At 39.1% G+C, this 16461-nt stretch overlaps 3 protein-coding genes across 9 annotated transcripts in view; 1 reads left to right on the forward strand and 2 right to left on the reverse strand.

Annotated features, from left to right (window-relative positions):
- The window catches only part of ccn4a (cellular communication network factor 4a), a 57568-nt gene extending 55152 nt beyond the window's left edge, over positions 1 to 2416 (reverse strand). Inside the window, exons 1-2 of one of the 2 annotated variants that reach the window (XM_057828610.1) lie at positions 2240 to 2416; positions 2029 to 2111 (exon numbers count right to left, since the gene is read on the reverse strand). The gene's annotated coding sequence lies outside the window, so the exon portion shown is untranslated. The remainder of the gene's footprint in view (positions 1 to 2028; positions 2112 to 2239) is intronic. The other variant, XM_057828609.1, reaches the window with a different exon arrangement.
- Positions 8 to 5905, forward strand: abitram (actin binding transcription modulator). Of its 3 annotated transcripts, none has more exons than XM_057828614.1 (6): positions 8 to 109; positions 2742 to 2793; positions 2870 to 2999; positions 3073 to 3149; positions 5005 to 5074; positions 5156 to 5905. In XM_057828614.1, the coding sequence occupies exons 2-6, from the start codon at positions 2744 to 2746 to the stop codon at positions 5300 to 5302; spliced, it is 474 nt and encodes a 157-aa protein (XP_057684597.1). In that variant the 5' UTR covers positions 8 to 109; positions 2742 to 2743; the 3' UTR covers positions 5303 to 5905. The 3 variants fall into 3 exon arrangements, with proteins under 3 accessions (XP_057684597.1, XP_057684598.1, XP_057684596.1); XM_057828615.1 differs by lacking the exon at positions 8 to 109 and adding an exon at positions 2105 to 2610; XM_057828613.1 differs by lacking the exon at positions 8 to 109 and adding an exon at positions 2107 to 2621 and having other exon boundaries at positions 5156 to 5904.
- Positions 5885 to 16461, reverse strand: part of ctnnal1 (catenin (cadherin-associated protein), alpha-like 1) — a 70438-nt gene continuing 59861 nt past the window's right edge. For 2 of the 4 annotated variants that reach the window (XM_057828604.1, XM_057828605.1), the window contains exons 8-19: positions 14711 to 14800; positions 14134 to 14292; positions 13967 to 14059; positions 12394 to 12544; positions 12290 to 12327; positions 12168 to 12218; positions 11129 to 11283; positions 11018 to 11066; positions 9800 to 9856; positions 9608 to 9727; positions 8218 to 8301; positions 5889 to 8114 (exon numbers count right to left, since the gene is read on the reverse strand). In XM_057828604.1, the coding sequence (XP_057684587.1) occupies positions 7941 to 8114; positions 8218 to 8301; positions 9608 to 9727; positions 9800 to 9856; positions 11018 to 11066; positions 11129 to 11283; positions 12168 to 12218; positions 12290 to 12327; positions 12394 to 12544; positions 13967 to 14059; positions 14134 to 14292; positions 14711 to 14800 (1221 nt within the window). In that variant the 3' untranslated portion in view covers positions 5889 to 7940. Of the gene's footprint in view, positions 8115 to 8217; positions 8302 to 9607; positions 9728 to 9799; positions 9857 to 11017; positions 11067 to 11128; positions 11284 to 12167; positions 12219 to 12289; positions 12328 to 12393; positions 12545 to 13966; positions 14060 to 14133; positions 14293 to 14710; positions 14801 to 16461 lie in introns of all 4 variants that reach the window. The other 2 variants (XM_057828602.1, XM_057828603.1) reach the window with 2 other exon arrangements.

Genomic DNA, 16461 nt, shown 5'->3' on the forward strand with positions numbered 1-16461 from the left:
CGCCACTCAACCAATGAGTCTTTCATGTCACGTGAGAGTCATGGAAAAAGACAACAAGTTGGACCTGGACAGCAAAACTTTCCATCTTGATGGCGGCTGAATGCAGACAGTAAGATTCACGGAAAACTCACATACTGTCTCTTCATCTTAATGGTGGCAGGGAAGGATAATGCTACCATTATGTTTTGTTCTCAGTTAGGACTGTAAAGTGATTATTTTGGGCGGGTTGGCAAAATGACTGACACTGTGCAAGGAAGTAGAAGTGTAGTGACACTCGTGTATAAGACTTTTTTTTTTTTTTTTTTTTTTAAACAACTCCTCCTGTAGTTAAAATGTACAGATTCTGAAATGTATTTAAATTTAAAAATAAAAAGTGTTTTTACCGTCACAAAGTATCCTATTTAGCCTCTCATCTATGGAGGTAGATTTGTGTCTTTATTATTCAATAAAAAAAAAGTCACTTCAATTTAAAAAAAAAAAATGTGAATGCAAAAATTTGAAACAAAAAAAATGCATTTGAAAACTATTTCTTTGAATTTTTTTTTTTTTTTTTTTAATTGAAACAACTTTTTTGATTGAAGTAATTAGGGCTGCAGCTATGAATTATTTTGGTAGTCGATTTATTGATGAACCATTTAGTTCAAATAATGAAGTAATCGGATAAGCAACATAAAAAATTCAAATATCTGAGCTGAGCCTCAAACGGTATTAATGAAGATCTATGTACAACAAAAGAACAGTTGGCTAATTTACATAGCAAAATTCCGCTAGCTTAAATGCTATAAAATGCTAACTTTTTTTTACAATCCTCTTAATCAATGGTTCAGACACATATTCCCACAAAAAATGGCTAAATATACTTATAAACGAATGCAACAACAAAAAAAAACATTAGCTTCAACAAAAACCTAGCTTATGTTAGTCTTAACAGGGAGCAGATGGATTCAGCCATGTGAAATGAGGTAGAATAGGGGGCCGTTTATCAACCCAAACCAATAATACTAAATGCAAACACTTTCAAAACAAACCATTACAACACTACTTTAATTAAACGAATACTCGAAGCAGCAAAATTTATTTCGAATCTTTTTTTCGAATCGAATACTCAAGTTAATCTATTAATCGTTGCAGCACGAGAAGTAATGTAGTTTTGCATTTGGGCCACATTCGGGTTAGGACATTTTTGTCTTTATTATTTAATTTTAAAAAATCAGTTGCTTCATAACAAAAAATTATTTTCAAAAGAAAAATCACTTCAAAAATAAAAAATGATCAATCATAGAAAAAATGTTTTTGGGAATGCGAAAAAAATATTTGAGACTAAGAAAATGTGCATTTTAACACTTAATTTTTCATTGAAACTGTTTTCTTTGATTGAAGCAATCCTTTTTGTGTTTGGGCCATATCATGGGTAGGACATTTGTCTTTAAATCATTCAATCCCAGAAAAAAGTTGCTTCAATCAAAATAATGATAATAATTTCAATCAAAGAAAAAAATCATTTGCAAAATTAGAATTGCCCTGCAATTAAAAAAAAAAAAAAAAAAAAATTGAAGATATTTTATTTGATATATATACACACACATATATATATATATATATATATATATAATTGCAAAATGCAAAACTACATTACTTCAACCCCCCAAAAAAATAATAAATCAAAGGAAAATAGTTGTCGAATGCATTTTTTTTTGTTTCAAATTTATTTTTGCATTCAAACACTGTTTTTTTTTTCGATTGAAGCAATTTAAAAAAAAAAATTAAATAATAAAGGCACAAATCTACCTCGATACTCAGTTTTAAAATTTCAGTGGCTTATAGTTAGTTGGAGTACTCTGACCTCTAGTGGACAAAATTATGAACTGCTTAAATTATTTAATTTGCACTGAAAAATGCATGACTAGCAAAAACTAATTGTGAACTAATTTAGGACCGAGCCCAACCCGCATTGGTTAATGTTTATAATAGTTAAAATAATATCGTAATGGCGATATTAGCCACGAACTTCGTATGCATGACACTTACTTGAATGCTTAGTGAAGCCCAACTCTGACAGGTACAGCAAACGAAATTAGCATCACATCGTGCCCCATGACACAGTTCCGCTCCTAAAACAAGGCAAAGAAATATGCCGTAAAATTGAATTTAGTTGACTAATTCTTTATTCTTGTGGTGAAAAAATGTTATCAAGGCACATGGAGTACAGCAGAGTACAACAAATATTATGTTAGCATACCTATCCCGGCGTTCTCTTTTCTCTCCAACCTAAGAGATTATTATGGCTTTAAAATGGAAATATTGATAAACAGGTAAACTACCTAGCGTTTGCAAACCTCGTTTAGTTGCTTCTATGTTTTACACGCAACGTTTATGCGGCGGAACTCTTAAACACGAACCATTTGCTATACGTCTCTTTTAAGCGTGGGACAATCTTCTTGCGTCACACTGCTTCCGTTCCGACAAGCAACAAAGTTTCATTTTCAAACACAAGCAACGTTTGCGCTCGTATTTCTTTATTAATCTATTTGGAAAAAAACTTTTAATGGACGACGAAGAGGAGCAAAAAGCCGCTGCGCCTTCGGTGGTTGATCGTTACTACACACGATGGTACAGAGCCGGTAAATATAAATGAAATGATGCTTTGTCGATGTGAGCACTTGAGACAGAATGCTGTCATTATTTATAAAAGTATAAATTTCGCTATCAAATTTGACCCTGTGTGTACTTTTAATGAATAGATATGAAGGGCAAGCCCTGTGAGGACCACTGCATCCTTCAGCATTCGAACAGGTAACTATTTGTTCTTTATTAATATTTGACAATACATTAGAAATGGAGAAAATGGTTGTTTTCTCTCTCTCTTCAGGATATGCGTCATCACCTTGGCTGAGACTCACCCGCTGCTAAAGAAAGGACGGACCATCTCAAAGATTGATTACCAAATTAGTAATGGCTGCAGCCGCTTGAACAATAAAGTATCCGGAAAGTCCAAGCGGGTAATTTATTTCATGCAAGTTGAATGATTATTTGGCCTTTTAAACTACCCTTTTCTTTGTTTGCGTCTCCCAGGGAGGTCAGTTCCTTACTGAATTTGCCCCACTGTGCCGGATAACGTGCACGGATCAAACTGAATTCACCGTCTACAGGTGAGTCCTAAGGTCTTGTACAGACTCATAGGCGGTTTTTGACTTTTGTTGAAGGGGGACAAAAGATGTTGATCATCCCAAAACGCAGTGTTCTACCTGCACCCCTCAATCGCCGCCTATGCTCAAACTGGCACCCAAAATCAGATTTTAGCCCACCCAGATTGAAACGGGATTGCTCTTTTGTAGTCTGAACGGTCACAAAGCACAGAAATCCGATTTTTGCAAGACGGAAATTGGGAAATACAGAACATACATGAGGTAGTTTCATATCCGATATGGACTAGACTAGGGCTGCAGCTGTCGATTATTTTAGTAGTCGATTAATCGACGAACTAGTCAGTTTGAATAATCGAGTAATCAGATAAGAAACATAACTTAAAATACCTGAGCTGAGCCTCAAACGGTATAATGAATGAGGATATTATTTCAAGAAAAGAACAATTGGCTAACTTACATAGCAAATGTCTGCTGGCTTAAATGCTTTTGTTTTTTTACAATGCTCTTTACAAATGGTTCACATATTCCCACAAAAACAGCTAAATATACCTATAAACTAAATTCCGAATGAATTAAACATTCGCTCAAACAAAAATTTAGCTTATGTTGATATTAACAGGGAGCAGCTGGATTCAGCCATGTGAAATGAGTTATGTCATATTCACTGTTGCCACCAGAGTGCAGTGTATACACCCAAATCAATAACTAAATGCAAACACTTTCAAAACAAACTGTTACAACACCAATTTAATCGAGTACTCAAAGCAGCAAAATTGAATTTGAATCTTTTTTTCTAATCGAATTACTCGAGTTAATCGATTAATTGTTGCAGCGCTAGACGAGACGCTTATCAGTCTGAACAGTTAAAATAGGTTTGGACTGTCCATGATATCACGCTACTCTGGATGACGCTTTAATTTCCACAGCAACTCTGGATGACGCTTTAATTTCCACAGCAACCCTGTCAGATGGGTCAAAAATGCAGCAGGGCTGAGAATGAAAAGTGGTATTTGCTATGTGGCAAAATGGATTTTGCCATGTGTTTTTTTTTTTTTTTTTGTTTGTTTGCCATGTGGCAAAATTGATTTTGCCATTTGAAATTGTTTGCCATGTGGCAAAATTTTTTTGCCATGTGGCAAAATTGATTTTTCCATGTGGCATTTTTTTGCCACGTGGCAAAATTGATTTCGCCGTGTGGCTTTTTTGCTGTTTGGCAGTTTTTTGCCATGTGGAAAAATTGATTTTGCCATGTGGCATTTTTTTGTTGTTGTCATGTGGCAAAATTGATTGGCCACGTGGCATTTTTTTTTTTCCATAAGGCAAAATTTATTTCGACAGGTGGCATTTTGTTTTTTGGGATGTGGCAAAATGGATGTGCTGTAATGTAAAGTGTACGGTCAAAAATCACAGCCACGCGTTTTTCTGCCATTTAAAATGAATGGAAAATTTGGACGTGCATAGCCGTCAATGGCAAAAATGCAATATACCCCAAAAAACTGCCACATACAAAAAAAAAAGTGCCAGAAACAAAAATCCATTTTGCCACATACAAATAAAGAATGTCACATGGCCAACAAAAAATGCCACATGGCAAACAAAAAACAAAAAAAAAAGTCACATGGCAAAATCTATTTAACCCCATGGCAAAAAAAATTCCTCATTTCCACTTTTGGTTCTCGCTGTCTCCAAAAATGTGGCCCAGTCTGAACAGGCCTGGATCTGATTTGGACACTTGCTTAAAAAAAAAAAAAAAATGGTGTGAACTGTCAGCCCCGGATTTGAGGAAGAATCTAATTGGAATCAGATCTGCCGGCAATCTGAACGCAACCAAATTGATCCAAATCTGTCTATGTGGCAGCTGTATCAGGGGACGTCTTCTGGAGGTCAACGAGAATATTCTTCAAAGGCCCGCTCTATTACAGGAGAAGGTAAATATTCGTACTAATCGAGAGCCTTTATCTCTTCACAATGCCAAATACTGTGATATTTACGGCTGGTTGTGTGCACAGCCATCCACAGACGGATACATCGCAGTCATCTTACCCAAGTTTGAAGAGAGCAAAAGCATCACGGAGAACCTTCTGAACAGACGCGACTTTGAAAAGCTCCTCGCCAAACGGGACGGCACGCAGACGGTGGCATCGCAACCGTCGTGAAGAAGGCTGGCGAGAAACTAATGAAATTGTAAAAGAGTTGCGCTATGCTACGCCTTCAGTCACGTAGACGCCACTTCAGAGTATGGTTGTTTAGTAGAACTCTGACCTTGTGGGCTTGATTTCTATCCACTTTTGAGGCACGTATTGAAATGGGCAAAATGGCTATGGCTTTTCTAGAATGCATTCTTAATTGTGGCTCTAATCATGGAAGCTTTAGCAATTTAAGTTATGGCGCACAGTCAATGGGAAACAAGGTGTTTCCCAATTTTATGTTCAACATTTGTAAGAGTTTGTTTTCAAAGTTTTTTTTGGGAGGGGGGGGGCAATATGACAGACTTCTGGGTCTTTTCGGATAGCTTTTCCCCCCCCTTTCTATGTCATCATAAAGCCTATGAAATTTTATTTTGCTCACTTAAACTCATTTCTGGGGCCACATTTTCCCAAGGAAAACTTTGACAAAACAATGACCTTCTAAAGGTTGTGTATAGTGAAAAAGTTTTGTATTTCAAGGCTTATTTATGGATTAGTTTTTGGTCAACAAAAAAATCATGTTTCATTTTGTACATATCATTTAAAAATAATCAACAGTGATTTAATAAAAAATATTGTTTATTATTTATCCATCATGTCTTTTTTCATCGTATCCAAAACTAGATTTGTTTCTCATCTGAACTGTTACTACATTACCCAGCATCCCTAGCTGCTCTCACTCCTGGACAACAAAAAGCATCTCAACACAAATACATCCGTTCCACGTACACGCCCAAGTACCGTCACCACACATTTGAACACTCAACCAGTATGCGTAGCACATATTGCTAACAAATCCATCGTAATGATCATATTTGGCAATTAACTGATTTTTTTTTCTGTCCTTATATGGCACATAGTGTGTAACAGTAGCGCAAAATTGACATCAAAAGAAGACAAGAAACACATTGCTGCTGTGCAACACTTAGTCGATATATACTTGTAGTCTACACACCCATATTGCAATGATTTCTGACAAATGAGACCAAGATAAATCATTTTGAAAAAATATCCGCTAGAGCTGGGAATCTTTGGGCACCTAACGATTGGATTACGATTCAGAGGCTCCGATTTGATTATGCTAAACCAAACTACTATTTCAGTATCAAGTTAACATATAACAGTAAACAAATATACAAAAATAACAGTAAATAAAAAACTCCAGTCCCCATTCTGTATCAGCAGCTTTAAACTACATTCAATTAATTTAATGTTGTGAATCAACCGTTAAAGTTGTTAAAATTGCTCCCGTAATTCCATAATTTCCCTTTTGTCTACTTTCGACATGTGAAAGTTTTAAAACTATCTTAAAGATAGATTCAAGTCAATATTTTACTGATTTAGGAGTATTTTAGATAAAAAGTTAATTAGGTTCGCTTGGAAGGTTCGCTACAACAGCCTTGCAGGGAAGTGTACTGCTTTAAGATGGCGGCCGTTTACTAACGCCTGCATCTAGCTTCATGTAGATGTGCTGCTAACGCTACCGAATCTATATTTTATCTAGTCCTATATAAATGATATCTACCGTAACATTATGTGGACGTACTCTGTAGCAGCTGTCGGCAGAAGTCAGGTATGTTGTTGTGTTTTTTTTATCTCGTGGCATGAGTTGAGCTAGAGCCGTGAGTTGAGCATTGGCATTACCCGAGGGGCCGGGTAATGAGAAGCATGATGTTAGCTACTCTCGCTCTGTTCCTCATTGCGTCCCGAAGACCGCGCGGCGCGCTGAGTGTGTTTCACTTCCGCTTTACTTGGCATATTTCAATAATCGGAATTTGGATGTTTGTGAATCGTTCTCGAATCTTCCACGGCGAATAATCTAAGAATCGGAAATTTTGCACACCTCTAATATCCGCCATGGTGACTTAAAGCAACACTAGGTAATGAAGGAATCTGACCTTTTAGCTAGATTGCCAGAATCACGTCAGCCAAACCGCCGGACCCGCACTGGCGCAGCTCCAGTAACCTGGGCCAGCGAAATACCGGCCACCCAGCCAAAAGGCCTAACGGCGCGCGTTCACCTTAGTATTAACCCCATTGACCTGTCTCCATTTGAAAGCGTTGTTTAGGATTATTATATAATATATAGTCTGTTTGTGGATTTGACAGGAGGATTCGGGAGTTACTGTTGTCATGGCAACGAGGGTTGTGGATTTTGCCACCTTAGCAATATCGGGCGTTCTCCGGTGTTTCTTATGTTGGGCCGGGACGTCCCGCCATTTGTTCTGGACTGTCCGGGAGAACTGATTGCGAGAGTTGGTAGGGTAGACGTGGGCTTGTCAGCATCAATCTTGCTCAGCATAACGCACACGTTGGGCTTCCGTGTCACACGAGGACAGGACAGTGGCTTCAGACGTTCACACCAATCCCAATGAAAAAACAAATGGCGTGCTTGTAAAAGAAACAAAAACATTTTTAGTCCTTACGTTGGTCATTTTGTCATCACAAAACAAAGAAAGCAGTTCAACATGGGTGTGCCAACTACTCATATTTAACATCTACTGCATTTGTACAACATAAAACAAGCAAGGGTTACACCACTGGGGCAGCTTAAGTTCTCGACTCCATTTTGGCAGCTTTGTCGCCACCCCGCGGGCCGGGGTGACGATTAGTTGCTCTCCAGCAGGCTGAGTCCGGCCACGCGCCGCTCGAAGGGTTTGACGGCAAAGTCGCCGTTGTTGTTATTGTTGTTGTGGAGCGCCGCGTCGCCGTCTCGGACGGGCGTGGAGGCATCCGGCGGCCAGTCCTGCGGCGAGCCGAGGCTGTTCCGCTCGGATTTGAACTGCGAAAAAAAATGGATACAGAAGTATGCAAAACTTTATTGAATAAATACTGAAACGCGATTAATTTGATATGGATTTTTGCGTTATGTTTTTGTCCGTCACCTTTGTGATGAGCTTGTTACACGCAGGAAGGAGGTTGAGGATGAGGGTCAGCACGGCTCTGGTAGTCTGAATTGATGAGTCAACCTTGAGAAACACATCATAAGAGCCCTCAAAAAACATGAATCATATACCGTATTTTATGGCTTAAGTCCAGGTTCACACCGTAGGTCTTAATTTAGATTTTTTTGTCTTATCTGCCTTTTTTTTTTTTTTTTGACGTCCTCGCTCAGACTGCCTTTGTCCATTGAGCCTGTTTAAGTATTGCGCAATAACTCAAGCGCTGAGCAGCATGCGCAGAAGCATCTGAAAGATTCGCGTAGGCGCCATCTAACTGTTTGCATTATTCTAAAACACTTAATATAATGAATAGTATCTTTTCTCGTATTTACCGATCGACTGTTTGTATTACTCTAACACACCCAATACAAAATAAATAGCACTTGTACCATAGTTTTAGAAAAAGAAGCAGAATATAGGGCATAAGAGATACATGACGCCTTCTTATCACGGAAGCCCAATGTGTGCGTCATGCAACCGCCTGAGCAAGACTACATCTGACAAGCCAACGTCTGCACCACCAACTCTCGCAATCGGTTCTCCCGGACAGTCCAGAACAAATGGCGGGACGCCCTGTCCCAACACAAGGAACACCGGAGAATCCAACTTATAACCCAAGACAAGACTCCAAGAGCCCCTTTGACGGTGAGGTGGCAAAATCCACAACCCTTGTTGCCCTGACGACAGTAACTCTCAAATCGTCCTGTCCAATCCACAAACAGACAATAATCCTAAACAACGCCCAAACACACCCTTTTTCTGCCCACAACCCGCCCCGTGAGAGCCTTCAAAAAGACAAAGTTGAACTTATTGTTGGCATTTTTGTCTTAGAAACCTTTTGTTGACTTGTGATATGGTGACCTTGGATCCTTGCCTGGGTCCCTCACGATTGCTGTTGACCTGAATAAATTGTCAACTTGTGCTTTGAAGCCTTTTTTCTAGTTTTCAAAATGGAGTCCGTACAAGGGGTTAAGACTAAGGTGAACCCCTGGAGTTTTGCCTTTTGGCCGGGTCATTGGATCTGCGCCAGTGCGGGTCGAGCGGTTCGGCTGCGTGATTCCGGCAATCTGGCTAAAAGGTCAGATTCCTTCAGGTTTACTGCAGTGATTTCACCACAGTCCCACAGTCTCACTCTACTTGAAGGTACTATTTGTAGCCTGTAGTCTTGCACTGCTTACATATAATTGGCGCACAAGAAAATCTATGCAGTGCATAAAATAAAATTCAACAAAAACGTATTGCAGCGTCACTAGGACTACTGTCGGCCTTTTTTGTAAGTGAATAAAAATCTCTGGGCGAAAAAAATCGTGTTTGTTTTGTAGTTGTGCGGTACCTTCTGGAAGTTGGTGCTCTTGCCCTGGACAGGGGTCCTAGCCCCCGCTTGCAGTTGTTGACACAACACCGCCAGCTTCTCAACTTCGGACATAAGTGCCGACTCCTCTTCTCCGACCGGCTAAAACGAAGTATTTAGTATTCGTGAAAAAAAAGATGGCGCTCAGTTGCTTTCTGTTTGGCTGCTGAATACCTGTGGGCAGAAGGTATGTAGCGAAGCACACAGCTGGAGTCCCTCATCAGACAGAACCTGAGGTGGACAAGAACATTGAAGATAATCAGATACAGAAAGTGAAGCGTGACTTATCTTCTCCGGATTCAATCTCAGAACAAATGACAACTGCCCCAGAGAGGTTTGAAGAAGAACAAGAACTAGCCCTGCTAGCAGGACTGAACGGGCCCTCACACAACGTATCGACTCCCCAAATTTCATCGCTCTCCATATGTATGTGCCAATTTTGGTGAGTTTTTGAGCATGTTCAGGCCTTCAAATTGGCCATTTTCATTTGCCATGAAGAAGGAAGAAGAAGAATAAAAATACCCGATTTCCTTTGGATCTGGAACATGGGCACAGGAGAATTTTTGGAGCAGTTTTGCAAAAGGTATCGACTCCCCAAATTTTCATCGCTCTACGTTGAAAAAACCTAAATGGGGAGGCCCATTTGAAAATTTCAAGGGGGCGCCACTGAGCCCTTTTGTTACATTTTTTTCCCACAAAGTTGCAAAATTATCGAAATTTACGCAAAGCCACATGTATGTGCAAATTTTGGTGGGTTTTCGAGCATGTTTAGGCCTTCAAATTTGCCATTTTCATTTGCCATGAAGAAGGAAGAAGATATGGACCCCACTGCTTCAACGAAAACTCAATATTTTGAACACATGTCTTAAGGCCCCCCGATGCAGGTTTGAGGTCAATTTATTTTTTTCCCGACGAGGAGCAACCTTTTTCATAAAAAAAGAGCATTTCCTAGTGGCCTATTGAGTAATATTTCAATGCAGTCGTGTTCAGGCTCGAATACCTCACATGCATCCAGATATGAAAAAGATTGCACCTTGTATCAGGAACTTATTAGTCATTTACTGAATTGGCCTGTTGCCAAAAAGGTCAGGCCCGTGAATGAGAACTCAACATTTTGATAACATCTCGTATGTCTCATGAACAGTCTCACCAATTTTGAGGAGGAACCAACTAACTGCCTAGGCGCAATGGTCTCAAACTTGCACGCTGGTTTTCGACAAAAATGCATATTCAGGCCTTCAAATTGTCCATTTTCATTTGCCATGAAGAAGGAATAATAATAATCCTTTGCAAAACAATAGAGCCTCGCACCTGTTGGTGCTCGGGCTCGGATTATAACTTGTGATTAGAAACTAGTGAATGAGCTGACCGAAAATGAGAATAAGGAGTTACCTCAGCTTGATGGAAAAGATCCAGTGTGGTCTTGAGCAGCCCTTCACCTCTAAAAAAATTCAGAAAATGAATACATTTGGAATTAAAAGCTATAAACTGATGCACAACAACCTGGTGAAGAGGTAAATGCTGTAGGCCATGCTGGCGACACTTTGGCTATGGCGCAGCAACCGGTGTTCCTGGTCCTCCCACTTTTCCAGTTCGGCGTCTATATCGGAGGACAGCAGCCGCAGCTCCAAACCCACTTTGGCCACGCTGCTCTGCTCCTGCGTGGAAGAAAAACACCAAACATTTCCAATTGGACTGAAAAAAAAAAGCGCAACTATTAGCGCCCACTGTGGGGTCATAGTGCTTCGTCCAGTTTTCAGCCTAATTTATATAATGTACGTTTAAAAAAAAAAAAAGTCGTCATGAAACACAAAAGTAAAATTTATGCGTTGTATCACAAAATAAATAAAATACAATCAGTAAAATAAGATCCGTTGAATATTGCTGAAATGTAGATACACAAGGTATTAATAGTATAGTGTAACATACTAAAGTGAATATTTGAAAGAAATTTTGAGAAGTACATACAGAATGGGGAAAAAATACAAAGAAGTAAAACATACACATTTTAAATGAAAAAAAAAAAAATTAAATGCCAAATGAAAAAGAATCTAGTCCAAACAAATAATGTGTGAAATCATAAAAATGCTAACGCTTATATAGAAAATAAAATTAGGAATAGACATAAAACGGGGTGCGGGGTGGCGGGAGGTAAAAATAAATTAAGTACATAAATCAGAATTAATACATTAGGTAAAAACACAACATTAAACAACAAAGACAAAAATAAAATTAAAAAAACTAATGCATGAAATGCCCCAAAAAAGATGATTACGTCAAAAAATGTAAATAAATACAGGATAAACTGACACAGGAACTTAAATTGAAATTAAGAAATACAAATGAATAATATTAAATAAATGCACTACAATCATAAAATGCCGGAAAATTCATTTATGAAAACCTGGATGAATAGATGAAGAATACAATAGTAGAATACTGTACATTTAAAAATAAAATGCAATAAATAATTCCACAGTAATAACAATTTTAAGAGGTCATAAAGGTTTTTTTTTCTGTCTATAAATCATCCCAACATCACCTCAGCATCCAACTTTATGGGCTTGGCATTCTTCAGGTTCGCAGAGTGCTTCTGCAAGTCAAAAAACATCCCATTAGGCACTGACATAGCATGGGCGTATCGACGGATACTGCGCTACTCACGCCAGATCTCGGAAGTGACAAATACCCTCGTTTGTCTCCTGTCAACACAAAAAATGTATTTCATCACTCCACTTGCGCATACCACCTCTGCGTGCGCCACACACCTCGCTTCCCCTCCATGACGTCGTTGATCTCGCGCAGCAGCAGAGCTACGTCGCCCAGTTGAGACTCCCAAGCCTCGCAAAATACCTCCAGGTTCTCTTTGGCGATCTTGCTGGACGGGTGCAGCGCCAGGGTTTGCGCTGCAGAAATGATCTGGCAGAAAAATAAACAATTTTTTTGGAACATATTTAAAAAAAATAAAATAAAAAAAAAACTAGATTTGTATGTATGTATTTCATGTAACACATATTTAAGTGGTATTTCCTAGTTTGTTTTGTCGCATTGACAAATAAAAACACTTTTGTTTCCCAAAAAGTCACGACTTTGAAATTCTATTTTCCATTTTTCTTTACTGTTGTACTTTCTAATGCCTTGATGTATACATTTTCCTCCTTAGAACATAAAATCTGGAATTTCGAATATAGCCTCTAATTTTAAACTCTTACCTTTTTAGGGGCATTTTTTCATTTAGTTTGGATTAGGGCTGTCAAACGATTCAAATTTTTAATCGAGTTAATTACAGCTTAAAAATTAATTAATCGTAATTAATCGCAATTCAAACCATCTATAAAATATGCCATATTTTTCTGTAAAGTATTGTTGGAATGGAAAGATAAGACACAAGATGGATATATACAGTCAACATACGGTACATAAGGACTGTATTTGTTTATTATAACAATAAATCAACAAGATGGCATTAACATTATTAACATTCTGTTAAAGCGATCCATGGATAGAAAGACTTGTCGTTCTTAAAAGATAAATGTTAGTACCAGTTATAGAAATTTCATATTAAAACCCCTCTTAATGTTTTCGTTTTAATAAAATTAGTAAAATTTTCAATCAAAAAATAAACTAGAAGCCCGTCATTGTTGATGTCAATAATTACTTACACAATGCTCATGGGTGCTGAAGCCTATAAAATCAGTCACACCCAAGCGCCAGCAGAGGGCGGCAAAACTCCATAAAACACAATTAACAAGTGAGCGTTTCACTGTACCGTCATTTAAATGTGTCTGAGCGGGGCATCTGCGTTAATTGCGTCAAATATTTTAACGTGATTAATTTAAAAAATTAATTAACGCCCGTTAACGCAATAATTTTGACAGCCCTAGTTTGGATCCAAGCAACACAAATAAAATGATTACAAGCCAGGAACAAAATTGTACTTATTTATTAGTGGCGGCTTATACAGTATTGAAGCAAGCTATTGAGGCAATTTAATATTTAAAATAAAAATCTGTCACATTGTCCGCCCACATTTGGTGGAAAAAAATCAATGTTGAAACAAGTTTATCAATTTGTCCCACAGGAGATGAGGTCGTCCCCTTAGGGCATTCTCATTAATAGCCAATTAGCTCATCGGGCTAACAGCGTAGCACCTCGTGCCGCCAAGTGATTGACGGCCTGACTTTTCACCTGGCTGGCCGTGTCGTCGTTACAGCGCACAGCCAGCTCAGAAGACGATTACCTCCTCGGACAATTTCCCACAGTAAATACAATTAGACGAGGGCGATGTGGACTTCCTGTCCTTAGAGCTGTCGGACGTCATTCGTCAAAGTGGGGGCTAACCTGCGGGCCGATCACGTGGAAGGTCTCCTCGGCGTGGACGCAGGTGATCTCCAGCGGTTCGGTCCCGGATACGTGACACAGCAGCCGACAGTTCTGTAGGATGACGGAGGATACGGGTTAAGTGCTTAAGCGACGCCATTTCCCGCGAGGTCTTCCGATTCTCACACCTCCACCAGTTGCTCTTTCTGCTCGGTCAGCGTTCGGGAATGCTGCGCCACCGCCTCCAGGTTGCCCTCGGTGCCGGCGGCCTTGAGCGCGCGCAGCGGCGACTGCTCCGTGTGGACCTTCAGCAGCTCGGAGGCACGGCCCGCCGCCACCTTGTGAAGCTGTGAGGGGCCGAAGTCGGCAGAGTTATTAGTTCTCAAAACTGCCGTTGAAATATTTGTTGGCAAATTGCATTACAATTCAAGCTGTCTCCCATTTTTATTTGGCACTGATAGACCACAGAAAACTGGAGATATGATGGCTTTAATTTCAAGGTAGGAAATATGTTTTCTCCACTAGAGGGCAGTCATGCTCTTTGGACAAGTGATGTTTCATTTCTGAAGATTTCAGTCATAAAATAGACATGTCAAAAATTCGGTTGGGGTAAAATTTCAATTCTTTTGTTAGTTAGGAGTACGCATGTGATTCAGGTTTACTGTATATATTATTTACACTGTAAATAATTCCTCCCTGTAAGAAAGAGAGCCACACTTCTGTAAGGTTTTATCCAACCGAAAAATAGTTGAAAAAGCGGCTCACTTCACGTCTGAGGTCATTGACGCTCTGGCACGACTTGGCGATGGCTACCTCCAACTCCTCGGTGGTCTCCTTGGCCTGGACCGACTGCTGCTAGAGGAGAGACAAAGCATAATGGGAGATATTTACTAGAATTTCTGTAAATTGGTGGCAATTAAAATATTGCTCGCTCGGTGTTGAAGGGAATATTATATTTTCTCGTATTTACGGTTCGACTGTTTTTAGTACTCATAACGTACCCAGTATAATATAAATAGCATTTATATCAAAGTTAAAACAAGCAGAATGTACTTGACATAGGGCATAAGAGATACATGACGCCTTCTGGTCACGGAAGCCCGACGCGTGTGTCATGCAACTGACTGAGCAAGATTGACACTGACAACCAGGTCATAGGCAAGATATCTAGAAGCCCACGTCTGCAACACCAAAAATTCCACAACCTGTTCTTCAAGACAGTCCAGAACAAATGGAGGGACATCCTGTTCTATAAGGAACACCGGCCTGATATCCAACTGATAACACAACTGATAAGACTAAGCGCCACTTTGACGCTGAGGCGGGGAACATCTCCCTCTCTGGTTGCCTCAGTAACGGTGACTTGGCTCAACTGTGACGCACGAACTAAACAGCCCAAACTGCAATAGAAGATAATCCTAAACAATGCCCAAACACACCCTTCTTTCAGCCTACACCCCGCTAGAGCCTTAAAAAAAAAAACAACAATGTTTAACTAATTGTTGTCATTTTTTCTCAGGAACCTTTTGTTGACTTGTGATATGGTGACCCTGAGTCTCCTCCTCGCCTGGGTCTGTCGCTGTTTTGCCTTGCCGTTTGATCGCTGTCGACCAGAATAAATTGTCAACTTGTGTTTCGAAGCCTTTTTCCATATATATATATATATATATATATATATATATATATATATATATATATATATATATATATATATATATATATATATATATGTACACACACACACATATATATATATACACATATATACATATACACATGTATATATATATATACATATATATTTTTTTTAATTATTAAATTTATTCCCATCAAAATCTCTTTATTTTCCAAAATTTCACACTAGTTGTGCATGGATTTCCAGTTCAAAAAGGAAAAGACAAAATGTGATGAAAAGCGGGACTGACATCCAACACCCACACAAATAAATAAAAGAATAATCATAATAATAAAATAAAATGAAAACAAAACAAAAACAAACAAAAAAACCCCCAAGAAACAAAAAGAAAACCAACAAAAATAAACCATTAAATTAATCCCCGTCACTGCCAGTGAACTTCGTGACCATTGAACATTGAGTTTTACTAATAGTTTTGGATAATAAATATCAATACACTAAAGAAAAGAGTTGCCAGATTGTGGAATGCCAAGGGCTTAAGAGGCCTGACAAATGTTTAAAAATGGTCCCCAGGCACGTAAGAATCTACCATTAGAATAATGGAGAGAATATCTGATCTTTTCAATTTTCAAGCATGTCATTAAGGCCGTCAGCCATTCGGTATGTGTGGGAGGGAGGGGGTCCACCCACCTTAGAAGGACCGACCTACGAGCTAGGAGGGAGGCAAACGCTAGAGTGCGGCGCTGTTCAGAAGATAGTCTTGAGTCCTCTGTAACTCCAAATAAGCCAATAAGGGGGTTCGGTTCCACCCTCACTGTTAAAATCTGTGAGAGGGAATGAAAAATCTCTGTCCAGAATTTGCCAAGTTTAGGACAAGTCC

This window comes from Corythoichthys intestinalis, chromosome 22, assembly GCF_030265065.1.
Source record: "Corythoichthys intestinalis isolate RoL2023-P3 chromosome 22, ASM3026506v1, whole genome shotgun sequence".
Classification (NCBI taxonomy): Eukaryota; Metazoa; Chordata; class Actinopteri; order Syngnathiformes; family Syngnathidae; genus Corythoichthys; species Corythoichthys intestinalis.